This window comes from Phasianus colchicus, chromosome 26 (assembly GCF_987193195.1).
Source record: "Phasianus colchicus chromosome 26, bPhaCol1.hap1.1, whole genome shotgun sequence".
NCBI classification, from domain to species: Eukaryota; Metazoa; Chordata; class Aves; order Galliformes; family Phasianidae; genus Phasianus; species Phasianus colchicus.
Genome location: NC_143461.1, coordinates 5,472,262 through 5,488,155, shown reverse-complemented (window position 1 = coordinate 5,488,155; position 15,894 = coordinate 5,472,262). Strand labels below are relative to the sequence as shown.

At 42.2% G+C, this 15,894-nt stretch overlaps 2 protein-coding genes across 3 annotated transcripts; both read left to right on the top strand.

Annotated features, from left to right (window-relative positions):
• Window positions 1–141: 141 nt before the first annotated feature.
• KRT12 (keratin 12) lies at window positions 142–4,563 on the top strand. The gene is made up of 8 exons (XM_090124861.1): window positions 142–834; window positions 1,412–1,494; window positions 1,718–1,874; window positions 2,819–2,980; window positions 3,074–3,199; window positions 3,574–3,791; window positions 4,062–4,144; window positions 4,456–4,563. Exons 1-8 carry the CDS (start codon window positions 220–222, stop codon window positions 4,551–4,553), a joined length of 1,542 nt encoding a protein of 513 aa, XP_089980987.1. The 5' UTR covers window positions 142–219; the 3' UTR covers window positions 4,554–4,563.
• A 3,018-nt stretch (window positions 4,564–7,581) lies between these two features.
• Window positions 7,582–15,079, top strand: KRT222 (keratin 222). 2 transcript variants are annotated; one of them, XM_090124859.1, is made up of 6 exons: window positions 7,582–7,752; window positions 9,331–9,459; window positions 9,704–9,928; window positions 10,922–10,991; window positions 11,104–11,209; window positions 12,250–15,079. In XM_090124859.1, exons 1-6 carry the CDS (start codon window positions 7,657–7,659, stop codon window positions 12,461–12,463), a joined length of 840 nt encoding a protein of 279 aa, XP_089980985.1. In that variant the 5' UTR covers window positions 7,582–7,656; the 3' UTR covers window positions 12,464–15,079. The 2 variants fall into 2 exon arrangements, with proteins under 2 accessions (XP_089980985.1, XP_089980986.1); XM_090124860.1 differs by having other exon boundaries at window positions 7,611–7,834; window positions 12,250–15,078.
• Window positions 15,080–15,894: the final 815 nt, after the last annotated feature.

Sequence of the window (15,894 nt, the reverse complement as noted above, 5' to 3'; positions counted from 1 at the left end):
TTTGCACGTATCATTTAGTTTGGTCTGGATTTCCTAAACTACTTTTCTCCTCCCTAAATTCGAAAGAGAGGGAGAGAAAGAATTCAGGGCTTTGTTTGAGGCGGGGTTAGGGTTAGGGTGCTGCACACCACGACAGCCCCTATATAAAGGGATCGCGGTTCCCCGATCTGCCCTGCTCCGCGCCGTGCCTGGCCGAACAGCCCAGCTCCGTGCAGCACCATGGCCCTCTCTGTGCGCAGCAGTGTGGGATCCCGGCAGTTCTCCTCTCGGAGCGGCCTTGGCGGGGGATCTCTCAGGATGTCCGGCAGTAGCACTGGAGGCGGCTTTGGCGGCAGCGGCCTTGGGTTTGGCGCTGGATCCGCCGGAGGGTTCGGTGCTGCTTCTATGCTCGGCTCTGGCTTCAGCGGGGGCTTTGGGAGCAGCGCAGGCAGCGGCTTTGGCGGAGGCTTTGTTAGTGGCTCAGGAGGCGGCTATGGAAGCGGCTCAGGCAGTGGTTTTGGTGGAGGTTTAGGAAGCGGATTTGGGAGCGGTTCAGGCGTCGCTTTTGGAGGCGGCTTTGGCAGCGGCGCAGCTGCTGGTTTTGGAGGTGGATTTGGCGTTGGTGGTGGTGGGGATGGCGGCCTTCTTTCTGGTTCTAAGAAAGAAACGATGCAGAACCTCAATGACCGCCTGGCCGCTTATCTGGACAAAGTGCGATCCCTGGAGGATGCCAATACGGAGCTGGAGCGCAAAATCCGAGAGTGGTATGAGAAAAATGGGCCTGGAGCTGCAGTTCCGGGATCTGGGAATGACTACAGTAAATACTACCCAATAATTGAAGATCTTCGAAACAAGGTAGCAAAGCTATGTACTTAATGCATCTCTGTGTTTGCAATTCATTGCATCACAATTGGAGAAAAATAACAAATTCCTTTCAGAAACCAAGAGCAAACGTACATGATGGGTGCTTGTAATCATCCTGCACTGCAATCTTGTGTAGAATTTTTCATGTATAATTAATTGCACTTCTGTAGCTTTGTCACACAATGCTGTGAAGTGACTTAGTTTAATTTGAATAAGGAAGCAAGCAGTAGAGTCCAGCTGTGCAAACTCTTGTTCAAATGTTCACATTTTAGAAAGTTTCATATTTTTAAAATCACAAATTCAATTCATAAATTAGACAGACTTCCTGGCAAATTCTTCAGAGATTATGAACTATACAAGGCAAACTAGTGTTCTTCCACTAAGTGAAACAAGACAACTTGCAGAGGCTGGAAATCTGTCCTATATACGTTCATAGTTATTTATGCAATTGTCTAAGAAGCTACTTTTATTACAGTCACATTTAGAATAAGAGTTGTGCAAGAAGCTATGCTGAGCTGCACAGCCATTGGGCTGTAAAATCATTCTCCAGTCGGTGCTTGTGTTCCAGATCATCAATGCGACTATCGACAATGCAAGAATCATTCTGCAGATTGATAATGCCAGACTGGCTGCTGATGACTTCAGACTGAAGTAAGTATCCCTCAATATTGCAAAACCTCTCCCTGGTACTCAAGGGGAAATGTTCTTAGTACTCACAGATCTCTTTCATTGAAGAATATGTTAACAGAAATACTACGAGAATTTTGTGCATTAAGATTTCATAGCAAAAGCTGTACAAGTAGAGTAACAGTGCGCTTTTGACTTTTGACCACATTATCCACATTAAAGGTATATTTAATTACTTATTTTTCAGATATGAGAATGAAGTGGCCCTTCGTCAGAGTGTGGAGGCTGACATCAACGGTCTGCGCAGAGTTCTGGATGAGCTGACCTTGACAAGAGCCGATTTGGAGATGCAGATTGAAAGCTTGAATGAAGAACTGGCTTATCTCAAGAAGAATCATGAAGAGGTATATGTTTTTTCTTTATATACTCATAAAATGGCAGATGGAAGTTGAAACATCCAATTATTCCCTTAGTTATGCAAGTGGCAGATCCTTGGTTTCATGTCATTGTTTCGTTTGCTCACTGTTCTTTTCTGAGCTTGCTAAGGAGATAGGCACTGAGCCACGTGTTCTGCTGATGCAGCATTCCCCATTGCCTCGCTTTGGCTGTGCAGTGTTTCCCCACATGTGCTCAGAGCCGACCCAGAAAGCTGCTCTTCTTTAAGCTCCTGCTTTACCACAACCCAACCTTTCCCTTTCTCCTCTCGCCAAACCAACTCAGAAGCTCAGGTTATATTCTTTAATCTGGCTACACAATACCACCACAGCACTTACTGTGTTGCAGAAGATGCCTCCTGCTGCCATCCTAACACAATATTCCAATATTCTTCTTGTCATCATGTTGATGGAGATTTTTAAGTAATACAAAAATATGTAAAAAAATTGAAAGTAAGAATTTATAACATAAACAGATTTTTAAATAAAATAAATATCTACACTTACTTCAGCCAGACGGGGATTAAACAGTTCCCTTACAGTGAAAGCTGCTACAAAAATGTGCCAATTAAAACCATAAAGGAAATGGGAGCCAACTCAGATGCTTATTGCAGTCTTTTCAGGCATCATCTGTACTGATGGCGTAGAGTGTGGGTTAAAGAATGACTCTACCTACCATAATAGTTTCAAAATGAATCAGAAAGTTAAATATCAAATCCATGAGACAAATGGAAATGACAGGCAAGATCTGTGCTCATATTTCAACATATTTTATATTCTTCAAAGAAGAGACAGAACGTAGTTAGGAAGGGTTCCCATGGAAAAAGAACTTATATCACACATTTCTCTGCATACATTGCTGGGACAAGTATTTTGCCTTTTATTAAGATAATTTGTACTTCAAATCTTTCCAGGAGCTCCAGGGTCTCCAGAGCAGTGCAGTTGGCCAAGTCAGCGTTGAAATGGATGCAGCCCCAGGAATTGACCTCACCAAGCTTCTGAATGACATGAGGGGGCAGTACGAAGTCATTGCTGAGCAAAACCGTAAAGAGGCTGAAGCGTGGTTCAATGAAAAAGTAACAATCTCACTGAAGGAAAATTCGGCCCAACGCGTGTAAATGTAAGTGCCCAGAACAGAGAAATTACACTCTTCCTCCTTGCCATTTCAGAGTGGGGAGCTGAAAAGGGAGATCTCCACCAACACTGAGCAGCTTCAGTCAGGAAAAAGCGAGATCACTGATCTGAAACGAACTCTTCAGAACTTGGAAATTGAGCTACAATCTCAGCTTGCCATGGTATGTGGAAAGGAAACTGCTAATTAGACAGAGAACCTTCTCCAATTTACCAGCTCTTTTTAGATCTTATACTTTTCTACAGGATCAAAGATTTGCATGTATTTCCTATTAAATCGTGCATTCTTTTAGTTCTTAAATAGCAGTCATATATACACGACTGAATTGCAAGTAGCATATTATAAAGCAAGCAAACTTTCATGTCCACATTCAGTGAAGTAGCAAAAGCTAATTAACAAACCAGGATTTCAAGAAAAAAACAAATACTCTGAACAATGAGGCTACACTTACTCCCATTAAACTGATTCTGTTGGTTTTGTATTTGTAAGGAATCCTTCTTCCTCAGTCAGCTATTACTCAGTATCTTTCCTACACAGAAAAAATCCCTTGAAGACACATTAGCAGAAACAGAAGGAGGTTACTGCGCTCAGCTTTCACAAATCCAGCTTCAGATTGGGAACCTGGAGTCTCAGCTGCTGCAGGTCAGGGCTGACATGGAGCGCCAGAGCGCAGAGTATCAGCAGCTTCTCGACATCAAGTCTCGCCTGGAAATGGAGATCGAAACCTACCGCCGCCTGCTGGACGGCGAGTTTGTGTAAGGAAAAAGAGTCTATACAGTATCTTCTTTGTTTTATTTTCAGTAACAATATCCTCTCCAGGAAAAGAGTTATAAACAAGTGCTGCACTCACCAAAAGACAAGTAAGGCAGATGGACAGATTCTGAATAATTGGCTCTTCTTCACCAACATCATGAATTCTACACAGCATTTAATGAATCTATGAATGCCAACATGAAGAGGAGATAATACAAACTCTCTGAACATGACAAACACTGCAGCACTGCATGTCTCTGCTTCATTTTTAGGGGTGGCGGGCAGGGAGTTGTATTTGAAAGCTCATCTTTGACGGGGCCGAAGTCACAAACGCAATCACTGGATTCTTCTCAGGGTAGGCAGAACTCAACCAAATAAAGCTTTGCTATAATAGTCCTTGATCATTAAAATTCAGGTAAATATTGATGTGTGCCCAAACACAGATGTTTTACATAACCAGCATAACTATCAGATACAGAACTATTAAGTACTTATTCAGAATTATTTCCAAAGTTTTAAAGTAAAATGATGCATGCCATTCTGTTTAATTACATCACAGTTCTTCGGAACAAGTAACTAATCTCCTAGGAAAAGGGACTCAGCTGTCCATGTAAGGTATGGTAACAACTGGATCAATATTTGCTTTGTGTCCTTTGTGATGCTCAGATCCCACCAAAACCAGAAAGATCAAGACGATCGTTGAAGAAGTGGTGGATGGAAAAGTCGTTGCATCGCACGTGAAGGAAGTTGAAGAGAAGATATAAGGAACAACCTGAGGTCGCAAAGGATCCATTCTTTCCATGTTTCTTCCCAAGCAAGAGTATAAATAAGTTTGTTCTTTTGAATGAAGTAAAAAAAATAGATTGGCTTTTTGCTAAGATTCTTTGATAGAAGCAGAACATTCTTTTTCATTCTTAGCAGCCATGCAATACACTTTCCACTTCAGTCCATTGGTATTACCTGCATTATTTTCATGGTGTTCTTTAAGTCTATCATCAATTCTTTGTTCAGTTACTAGAAATATTGTGCACACATTCAATCAAATATGCTTTTCTATATTTCTGAGTTAATAGAATTAATAGATAATACATTTTTGCCGTTTTAACCAAGTTTTCCAAATTTCTTGACTAATAAAAGAGAACTCAGCAAGCTTTAAGATATTAATCTCCTTTCATTCTGCGCGTCACCACTGAAGACTGTAACTCCTGAGCCATATATTCCATTCTGTTGGTATTTTCCTTTACCATATATTATATCCACAGTATTGTGCTCCCCCCATAGAGGCATTAATCCAATGTTAGAACACAAAAATGATTTAAAAAAAACTGTTTAAACTTGGGATTAGAGGAATAGTGGATACAAAAAAATAAAAAATACATAAAGCTATCAATTTACAGCCATATAGAGGACAAAGAGAGAAGTTTCTGCCAACAGTACAGAGGCTGCCACGGTAGGGGAGAAGGGCTGCACTGACTTCTAAGCATGCCACAAACCCGGAGAGATGTTCCAGAGTGCCACCTGGTGGAAGCATCATTTTCCATTTTGAAACCTACCTTGGACTGACTTCTGGTCATCCGGTGATGAACTGTTCAAAACAATCTGTCATTTAGAACAAAATTAAGAACCAATATACAACCCCCCTACAACCTACACTTCCATATTTGCACATGAGTCAAAATGTTGACCATTTTTGTGTGATTCTCAGATTAGAGAACATGCTGCGACCTCTTGTAAGTATTCCATTGTGCATCCAGAATACAAATGTTCCACGCATTCTGTCACGTCCCTTCAACATTTGACCCAAACTCAAAGTCTAATGGCAGCACAGATTTTATGCTGTGCTTCTGTTTCACACTCTGCAAACCCAACTATGAGCATTGCTTCAGCTTCCTGCTTGGAACAAGCAAAAGCCAGGGTAATAAAAACAATCAAAGAATGAAATCAGTACAGCAAAACCACAATGTCTGAATCCCAAGCAGCTACATAAAAGTCACCGTGATAAATGCCACAAAGATATTAATTAGAAGATTGTTATATACACGTCAGTATGAAGAGGTAAAAATTGGGAACACATGATAAATAGCATCTCCATTTTGAAGAGAAAAATATGTTTCTTTCATATTCCTCTTCCAAAGATTTCGTATTTTCCATACAACTGTACATGAAGAAATATGAAACAATACATCGTGTCAAGGAATGCAGCTGTGATTCATTGGGAATTCAGAAATTTTTAGATTTCAGACACATTTTTGTACTATTGCAGATTTTTACTGAGTAATCACGCATTTACCTACATGCATATTAATCCTGAACTTAATATTATGATCTAAAAGATAAAGTAGAATCACTTATGATTACTAGAAATCACTCCATTTATGATCTGTCTTGTCACCAATGGTGAACCAAAAGAGTCTGCAATCACAGTAACATTAGCACAGAATCCAAAGAATTGACAACTGATATTTAGAATACAAAAATCCAACATCTGCAATAAAATATGAGAACTGAAAGTTGCTAGGATCCAAAATGACACAAAACCTAGTGAAAATAAGGTAGCTTAAACCTACCTGAGAGTTGCAGCAAGGTCATAGCCAGATGTTCCCCTTACACCTGGAAAAAGAGAAGGAAAAACAAAACACTGTTGCTCATTTATTTTTTAAAAGTTTTCAGAAATGTGATCAACATTTCAGCTCTTGGCACTTTTTGATGCATTACATTTGGTTTGTTGGGAGCAAGTCCAACACCCCTGCAGACCTCTGCACTGTACTTCAAACAGAAACATTTCTGAGCAGCAGACAGCCCTGACTGCCTGGTGGAAGCAGAAGACATTCTGAGCCCCAGGGAACTGCAGTGCAGCTGCAAAGAACTGCTACTGTGATGAAAAATTTAAAAAAAAAGAAAAGAAAATAAAAGAAAATTATACATTATTTGCTTGGAGACATGGGTTCTTCCTTTCTTGTTTATACTCTCCTAAGCTAAAAAAATCTTATGTCTGTTTCATGGACATGGATCAGTGAAAAAACTGACAATATTTGTTTTCAGAACTAAGTAAAAGTAGAGTGTTTAAGACAGCTGCAGAAAAAACAGTGGACAACAAAACATTCTCATTCCTGCCCGGGTCAGCTGGAGAACAACCAGCTCAGAAAAATCAAAGCACTACATGGGATTCTTTCACGTGTGCCAGCAGACAGAGTCAGGAACAAGGAAGCCTTATGCACACAAGGGGACTTTGAAGTGGAACAAGGCTTTGACTTCTTCAAAGGAGCATCTTGTAAAATTACTGCCTTTTCCCCTCGTTTTACTGATGTATGCTAGAGTCTAAAATACATTGCTTTGTGGGTTCATTTTCTTACTGAAATCAGAATTTTTACTAAATATCCCATACTGCACATTACTGAAAAAAACTTCAGAAAGTTAAGGGAAGTTCTTACCATACACGATCATTGAGGTTATTCAGCAATCAAAACAGGCCAGAAAACAGAATGTTTTGTAGAAAGCAGGACAGACTGCCTTTACTTTCCACCCTCCAAGTAGCAATGGGGAAAGTTAAGCCTTGTATCTCCTAACCTCACACACTTTGAGGTTATAAAAAACCCTAACTTAAGGCATAACAGAAACATTAAGACATTGTATGCATTCCCTTCCACACATAAGCTGGGCATCCTGGTTTCAGCCGCTGCTGGAGCACAGACGTTGGCTTAGCGGACACCTGCAGGACGGACATCAAGCCGCGGCTCCACTCCGTGCCCAGAACCGAAGCTCTGCGGCTTTAAGAGCCGCCGATGCTCTGCCTCCTCCCGCCGCAGGCTCTGCAGAGCCCCCCCACCCCCAGCGAGGCCGGGCACCAAAGGGGAGCATGGGAGGGGGATGGAAGCGGCCCGGCTGCTCGGGGGCAGCGGGGCAAAGTATGAAACGCCCGACACCAGAAATCAGATAAGGAGCGCCGTCTCAGCAAGGACCCAGGTAATGACTTCATGCAGACAGACACCTTCCAGAGGAAGGAGACAGCCCTTGTCTATGCAGCTCCTCCCTCAGCCTCTACGAGGTACAGTATTTTCTTTTCCATGCAGCATATTACGGGGGACGGGATTTTGATTTTACTGCAGTAAGATTTGGACTGGAAGATAAAAGGTTTTGTTTACGGCATGCAATGCACACTAATGGAGGCTGTGCAGCCCGTGCTCTGTACCTGCACAGTGGCACTGCTGGGCTGCACAGCCATACGAGCTGCACCACGGCAGCACCGGCACCTCTCCGTTACCCCACAGCTAATGAGTCTCGAAAATCAAAGGCGATGTAAAGGAGCCATTTATCTGAAGAAAGCCTTACAGCTTTTAGCACCTATATTAAAGAAACCCGTACCTTTTCAGGGCCTCTTTCCTAATGCACACAGTAAAACTGCCATACTTTTCAGCAAATATAATTTGTTCTTCCATACAGATTCATTACATGTTACCAATGTGCAGTGCTGCTGGTTTAGATTTATATACAAAACATCTCTGAAACCTAAAAACCTTGAAATAAAACAGCAAACCAAGTTACTGACATCAAATGCCAAGAGACTCAATCTGCAAATCAGACGTGCTGTCACCCAGTAGTGCTGCAGAAGAGGGACTGCAGGCGTTCTGAGCTCTGTGCTGAAGCACTGCTCACAGTGCTGCTGCAGTGCCTGCTGGAGCCCCATTCCAGGCCCACAGCTGAGTATGGCACAAAGCAGCCCAGAAGTACCACGACAGCTGTGTGACAGCAACTCTGCAGGGACGAGCAGGGAGCATGGAGTGTGCCCTTACAGAACAGCCAGCTCCAGGGTTTCACCAAAATGATGGTGTGATGATGATCATTGCAGTAGGTTAGTATACTGTAGGGTGGGGGCAAACCTTGCTTTATTTGCTTTGTAACATCTGACCTTAAAGAGTTTATTTCCATCATGAGCTCCGCAGATGAACTGTCACATTTCACATGGCTGTCAGCACACATTCAGCACGCCAACTTTTCCTTCACATTCTATGCAAATCTTAATTAACCTGTTCTTAAAGGACAAGAAGTTGTAGATTTGGACAGAGATGCTATTCAGGTAATGCATGGAGGTGCTTGCCTTCAAATAGCAATCTGCTCAGGCAAGAACATAATGACAGCTATTATCAACTGTAACATATTCATGCGTCCCTTTCTATAAAGCTGTTCTTAGAAACGAATTAAAAAAATACATTACAATTAAAGACCATTTCTACTGCAGTTCCCCTGCCTGCATGAAGCCAAGCCTGTGTGCTCAGGAGTTGGATGTGGGCTAAATACAACCATTTGGTTTGTACTGGAATTCCTCTGCAAGAAATGTTAGGGCTGTAGACAGCCAACTACTCCCCATGCACAGCAGGATAAGGACTCCCTCATTACACAGTACATAAAATGTTAACTCGTCACTGTTAGCTCCAACAAATCGATGGGAATCTAAAAAAAATCCTAATAAGAGATCTTTGTGTGTCTGTTTTGTTTATTTTTATATAAATATTTTTATATTATCTATTTCTTTATTCCCTGCAGCAAGAAGCAGCTCCAATTAAAAGAATGGACAAAGATGCAGAAGCGTTGCAGGCAGCCAGAGCAGAACTGAGCGAGGCCCGGCGGCAGTGGCACCACATGCAGAGCGAGATTGAATCCCTGCATGCTGTGGTAAGCACCACAGAACAGCAGCCAGCTCTGGGGAAAATAACACAGGGCTGTGTGCTTTTATCCTCTCTTAAATGATTACAGGTTTTACTGGAAAATATCTCAGCCTTAAAAAAGTCTGTACTATTGTTTTTAAGTAATATTCTTAGAGGACTCAATATAAAAACACAGTCTGACTGTTAATGAGAAGTATGTACAGCATCTTCACAGACACTTTTCAAATCCTAAAAGGAGTTAAATTCAACAGGAAAAGGGTTTGGAGCGCTCGCTGCGTGTCACAGAGCAGCAGTACCACATGCAGCTACAGAACTTAGAGGCGGAGATTGAATGCTTGGAGAAAGACCTGCAGGAAGTGAGGAGAGGCATTGAGAAACAGCTGCGAGAGCACGAAATTCTCCTGAACACCAGGATGAAACTGGAGGAGGAGATAGCAACGTACCGCAGCCTGCTGGAGCAAGAAGAGAACAGGTACCTGCTGACTGAAGCACTCACATTATCTTCCTCTTCAGAACTCCCCAATGAAATAACCATCCGAATTGTAAATACAAGAACCGATCAGTAAAAAAATGATTTTATAAAATCCTTACAAGCGTTTTCATTGTACTCAGCTTTACCAATTCCACACTTTATGGATGTCAGACTTCTCTGCAGTACACTGCAGGTAATAACGAGCTGCCTGCACCCTCACTGGAGGCACTGCTATCAGTGCAGGTCTGTGTGGCATCAGCTGCTTGACAACACAAGACAAGTCCACGTGTGTGACGTGCTGGGAGAGGAGCTCCCATGGGATCACATGGAGGATCCCTCTGCATGAGGCTCATATCACTCAGCACAGCCTGAAACAAGTGTCAGTCACACATCTGGGGCTCTGCACACCAGCACGCTGTCTAACAATGTCTGATGGTGACGCTTTGCATTAGCTGCTCATTGTGTCTGCCCTCCCCAGCACACTGAACAGCAGCACTTTCAAACGTAGAACTGCGAGAGGCAGCTACAGCTATGTCAGCAACAGAGGATAAGGAAATGCAAAGCATCACTTCCACTGGTACCCAAACAAAACAGGGCTCAGAAAGCTTTCAGCAGATCACTGCCTCCCTCAGCCACTCCCTCAGATGACGCAGGGCCTTCATCCAGCAACCTCACACATCTGAATAAGAAGATTCCACACAAGGGAGTCAGATTTGGTGCTTCTAACTCTGTGAAAATACACTCAACACGGTATTAATAAATACCTCTACCTGGCACACAATAACCTGTTAAAAATATTGACAAAATTAAACAGATATTTTCAGTAACTTTCTTTAGTTTTACATTCAGAACAAGAAATCCCAATGGTTACTACAGTCAAACAGAAATTCTCATACTCCTCCTATTTTTCAATTGCCCATAGCTTGTAAAACAAGTGATGGATTAAAGTAATTCAGTACTACGAGGTGCTGGTGAAGCTGTTTATTTTTGCAGGTACCGCTGCTCCACACCCGAGCAGAAGGGCAGGAAGCCCAACCTCAACACGACCACCTTCACACTGCCTGCAGGTGGGTGCTCTCACTGCTCCCTGGGACTCATGGCCTCCACAGAGCTTCATAGCTGGGGTGTGTGCCACCACCACCCATCTACCTGCATGGCACTTTGCATTTTCTTTTATAGATGGTGTAAAGAAGCACGAAACTGAGAAGATGGAGTTGATGACAAAACAAGCAGTCCTAGAAGGAAATATTATGAAGCAAAGTGCTGAAGCTCATGGCACTATAAAGTAAGATAAGCATAAATTTAAGAAAATATTTAAATGTGAATCTTGGGCATTACAACTCACTCTCTGATTTTTCCTTTCTTTGGTATCCACACAGCTAGGAAGCTCCAGAGTAGCACTGGTAGTTCAAGATGGATTGAATGATGTATTTTAACAATAAATGAAAAATTAAAGATCTTTTGATTAGCATTTACTTCCTGAGCTAGCAATATCATGATGCTGCTTCTAATTGCAATTTCTGTCAAGAATGAAACTATTAATAATACATTTAGTTAAGGCTGAAAGTAAAGGAGCCCATACCATGTCTGCAAAGTCCCTCTGGGGCGTTTTTATGCGCATAAATTCAGGCCTGGCTGCTTGACTTGTATTGGGAAACCCCTCTGTTTTGCTGATTACTACAGAGGGAAGGAGAGCCTGGCTGCTCAGGGGGCATCTGAGGGTTGGAATGTTTTATTCATCTTTATTGACTTTGCTGGTGTTGCATCGCCTCTTTTTCCTCTTTCCTGCCACTCTTCAGGTTTTCTGTAGTCTGGCATTGAACAAAACATTTGGAATAAACTGTGCTGTTCCACACAATGCTAATACTTAGCTGTAATCAATCTGCTTAAAACGTGATGCCACCTTAGGGGCTGCCATACACAGCCCTCATTTGAAGCTCAGAACCTAAATGTTCTATAGTTCTGTAGTTCAAATGTGAACTACATTTTTCTCTTCCATGTTCTAAAAGCTTTGTGGCACAGCTCAGTCATACAGACTCCTAACTTATACTGCAGGCTGAATTCTAAACTTTCTCCTTGGAAACAAACTATCTGTGTTCAGAGCAATGGTTTCATATCCAAGTCTAGTTAAAAGTGTACAAACAAAACCACGCTGAAATGCCACCTTGACTTGGCTTTCCAGAAGGAAGCTGTTAAAAATTAAATAAATAAACAAATAAATAAATAAGAACTCTGGTTACTCAGTATAACATTTTAAAAGCAGTCCTGAAGGTATGTGTTACACAGTGCCTAAAGGATCAAAACACATTTGCTTTATTGTTCCAGGACAGAAAAAGTGGATGAAGTCATTAAGCAATGGGAAGGCTCTTTCTTCAAGGACAACCCGCGCTTAAGGAAGAAATCCGTTTCGCTGCGCTTTGACCTGCACCTGGCAGCAGCTGAGGAAGGATGCAAACCCAGCCAGCAGAAAGCCCTGCCAGCCATCGAGGTCAGGCTGGTGATGAGGCGCTCGTGCAGCATTCCCTCCATCCAACCATAGCGCTCAGCACAGCAGGCCAGAACCTCCTGCCACTGCTACAGAACCACGCCTGGACCTGCACACAGCACGACATACGTGAGTCTTCAACGAGGGAGAAGAGCAGGAGAGTCAGATCCCAGGAAGCCTGACTGCTACCAGTTTTATACTCTGGGTACAGACCATCATTCTCTCATTACTGTTGTTTTGTAGTACTTCTCCAAACATTAAAAGAATTAAACTGTAACTTTATACTTCGGCAAGAGAACTCTGGGAATGAGAGCCACATATTTCATTTTCTTCTTCAATACTCCATATGCATATTGGTTGATGAACCCTTGGAATGATTTCTATCATAACTGTCATACTTGATATATATTTTAAAACACTTTCTAATAGAAAAAAAAAAAAGTGACATGCAACAATGCTCTTAAAACACATAAGGTATTAACCAACAATTTTCTTTTAAAAGTGAATAGTATTTTTAAGTACTTTTTAGGCAGCAACCGAGCAAAAATGTCTCTCCCCTATAACTATGGACACATTTCTCAGCAGTGCCATTACAAACAGATAACACTGAGCTGTATGGTTCTGCTGCTTCTGAAGCAGGGATTCCCACTGAAAATCAGTCACTCTCTTTGTTGTCCACGTGCATCTGCAAAACGACTCCCAACCATATTGAGAATCATATCCTCTAACTGTTCAAATTTAAGGAGTCAAGCATCCATTTTTAATATTGATATTTAATTCATTTTGTGAGTAGTTGCAATGTGAATTTAAATACCTTCAACAGATTCCTCTTCTGACAAATCCTGTAGGTAGAACAGGCCCCTGATCCAGCACACAGCAGATCACTGAGCTGCCAGGTCACGGCCACTGGCTTCAGTGGGACGGACAAAGTAAGGGCTGCGTATGCTGAGTCAGACCCTGCCACACACATTAAGTGCCCCTGAGGCACCACGTAGTGCAGTGGGCACATACACAGCAGGGCTGGTAGTCCTGCACCTGTACACGGACAGAAACCAGAAATGGAACTCCAACGTGCTTTATGAGACCACAGGACAAACTTCAAAAGAAACAGAGTAAGGACATTTGTTACAAGGATTTAAAGAGGTAACTCTTAAAATCAGAAACTCCTGCTGGGATCACTGGAACTATGGGGGCTCAAAACGAGAAAACACACAGACAGAATCTGCGGGATCCAAAGCAGCGGGAAACAACTGACTGCAGTGTCAGTGAGTGCCATATGACTTAAGGCATGTGTTACAGGATTGGTACCACAAAGTCCTCCACCGTTCAGTTATGCTTCTGTCTTTTATCAGTGGCAAGAACAATGCAATGTTTACGTCGCCCACGTCTCTATCTACTGTATAAAGCTGGCTAATTATCATTAACCTTAAAACTGATCTGGTGTTGTTAATACCTGAGTAGTTGGCATCCTGAATGTAACAGCCTCTCCTGACTATGCAGCTTTTTTTTGTGTTATACTCTATATTTTACAATACTTGAATTTAAACTAAGTTTTAATTGCTGTAAGGCACTTTAAACAGGGATACAAACTTACCAAAGTAAACAGCAGTACAACAATAAAAATAATAAAATGCAGTTTGCCCATGCCTGCTTTGTGAGCTTCAGTGTGTCTGTCTTGAGAGGGTCTGGGTGGCAGACAACACAAACTAAAGCCATAGGTAAGAAAATCCGCAGCACTGCATCCAAGCACTTTGCAAAGCTCTCTGCAGTGTAACTCCAACTCCCCGAGGACCTCTACCAACACGTGGAAGATGTGTGTCCTCCTACTAGAAAATCTGCTGCTAATTCCAACCAACCTGACAAGATCTCTGCATGAGTGCCACACAAGGAGCAGATGATGGCATCTGGCTTACAAAGCGATGATCTAAAAGATAAGCTGGCTGGCACAGGTAAAGAGCAAGTAAACACGTACAGAAACTTGGTTGAACACATATACCTTACAGCTCCTCTCACGCAGGCAGAGCTTGCACAGGCACATCGCCATTAACATACACACGGAAGCCCTGGCAGCTCCACAGTAACCAAAAATGGAATAACTTTACTCACAGACATATTTTTTCTTTGGCCAGTGAGCACCCGGCTCATTCTTGGACCCCCAGTACTCAGTATTTGGGGTTTCTCTTCCTCAGTCTAACTCCAAATGTCTTCCCTTGTGACACAAAGCTCAGCAGCACAGTACAGAGCACAGACCCGGCCTTAATCTTGCAGTAGTATCTAAACATTATTTTAGAATATTGATATTATTGTGCATCTACATTAGTCACTCTCATGTGGGAAGCTTAAGCAACCAGAAAAAATGTTGCCCTTAATTGTGCACATTACATCATCCACACACCTGACCTCGCCATTTCTGAAGCCATCTTAGTACAGCAGCAGCAGCACAAACACATCCTGAGCTACCCTGCAGTGAGAGCTGTAATCCATCCACACAGCTGTAACACTCAGCTCAACAGCCCCTAAAACACACAGCTTCTGACTGAAGCTGGAAACCAGCTGTACTAACTCAGCTGTACGGTTTTATGACCATGAAACCTGAGGCTAAAAGAAAAAAAAGAAAAACACTGCAGCACACAGTAATAGCTGGGTTACTACAGCCCTGCAGGCAGCCCACCCTTCTCTGATCAAAGGGCTGACTGCCTGACACAGAATTCCTCAGCCGTATCAAGAACTGCTGCTACTCTCAAACCAATTCAAGTATGCACCCTGGTTTTAACTGCATTTTCACCCCCTACAGAACCTATGCAAGTATCTTTTAAGTTACCTACAAAATTGCTCTTTTCAAATTTGAAGAGCTTCCTTTGTTTGTTCATAAACTACCCAAACCTCCACAGGTGTCAGTGTGAACTACAGGAGGGTGTGCATGGGCACAAGAAGAACTCACAGCAACATCACACCCTGAGCACACATCAGCACCAGGCTGAATCCAAACCAACAGCGCTGCAGACGGACCTCACTGCTGGGCTGAGCACCACAGCTCCTTACCTGCAAACACCTGGTAGAAGAATTAGCTTCCTTGTCTCTAATGAATATATGTCCTTGTTACAAACCTTAAAAAACTGTTGCTAATTGAAACAGTTGGATAAGAAGCCAAACATTTAGAGCTCCTGACCAGAATGATCCAGTACAAACAAACGTTTTACACCAGTAAGAGTACATGTGCCATGCAGTAAGCTGAAAATTGAATATAGGCAAAATTTATCACTGCCCAACAGAAATTTAAAAAAAAAATTGAAAAAAAACACCAAATAATAATAATTAAAAAAAAACAAGTAAACCAAATAAAACAATAAATTGCTGACCTTGGAAACATATACAATGATTCCGAATTATTAGCATGGAACTGAATTGAACATTCCAGTAACTTGTGTAAATTTAATGCAACATCGAGCATAATGCATGGAGTCAAATCCAAGACAAAACAGGGC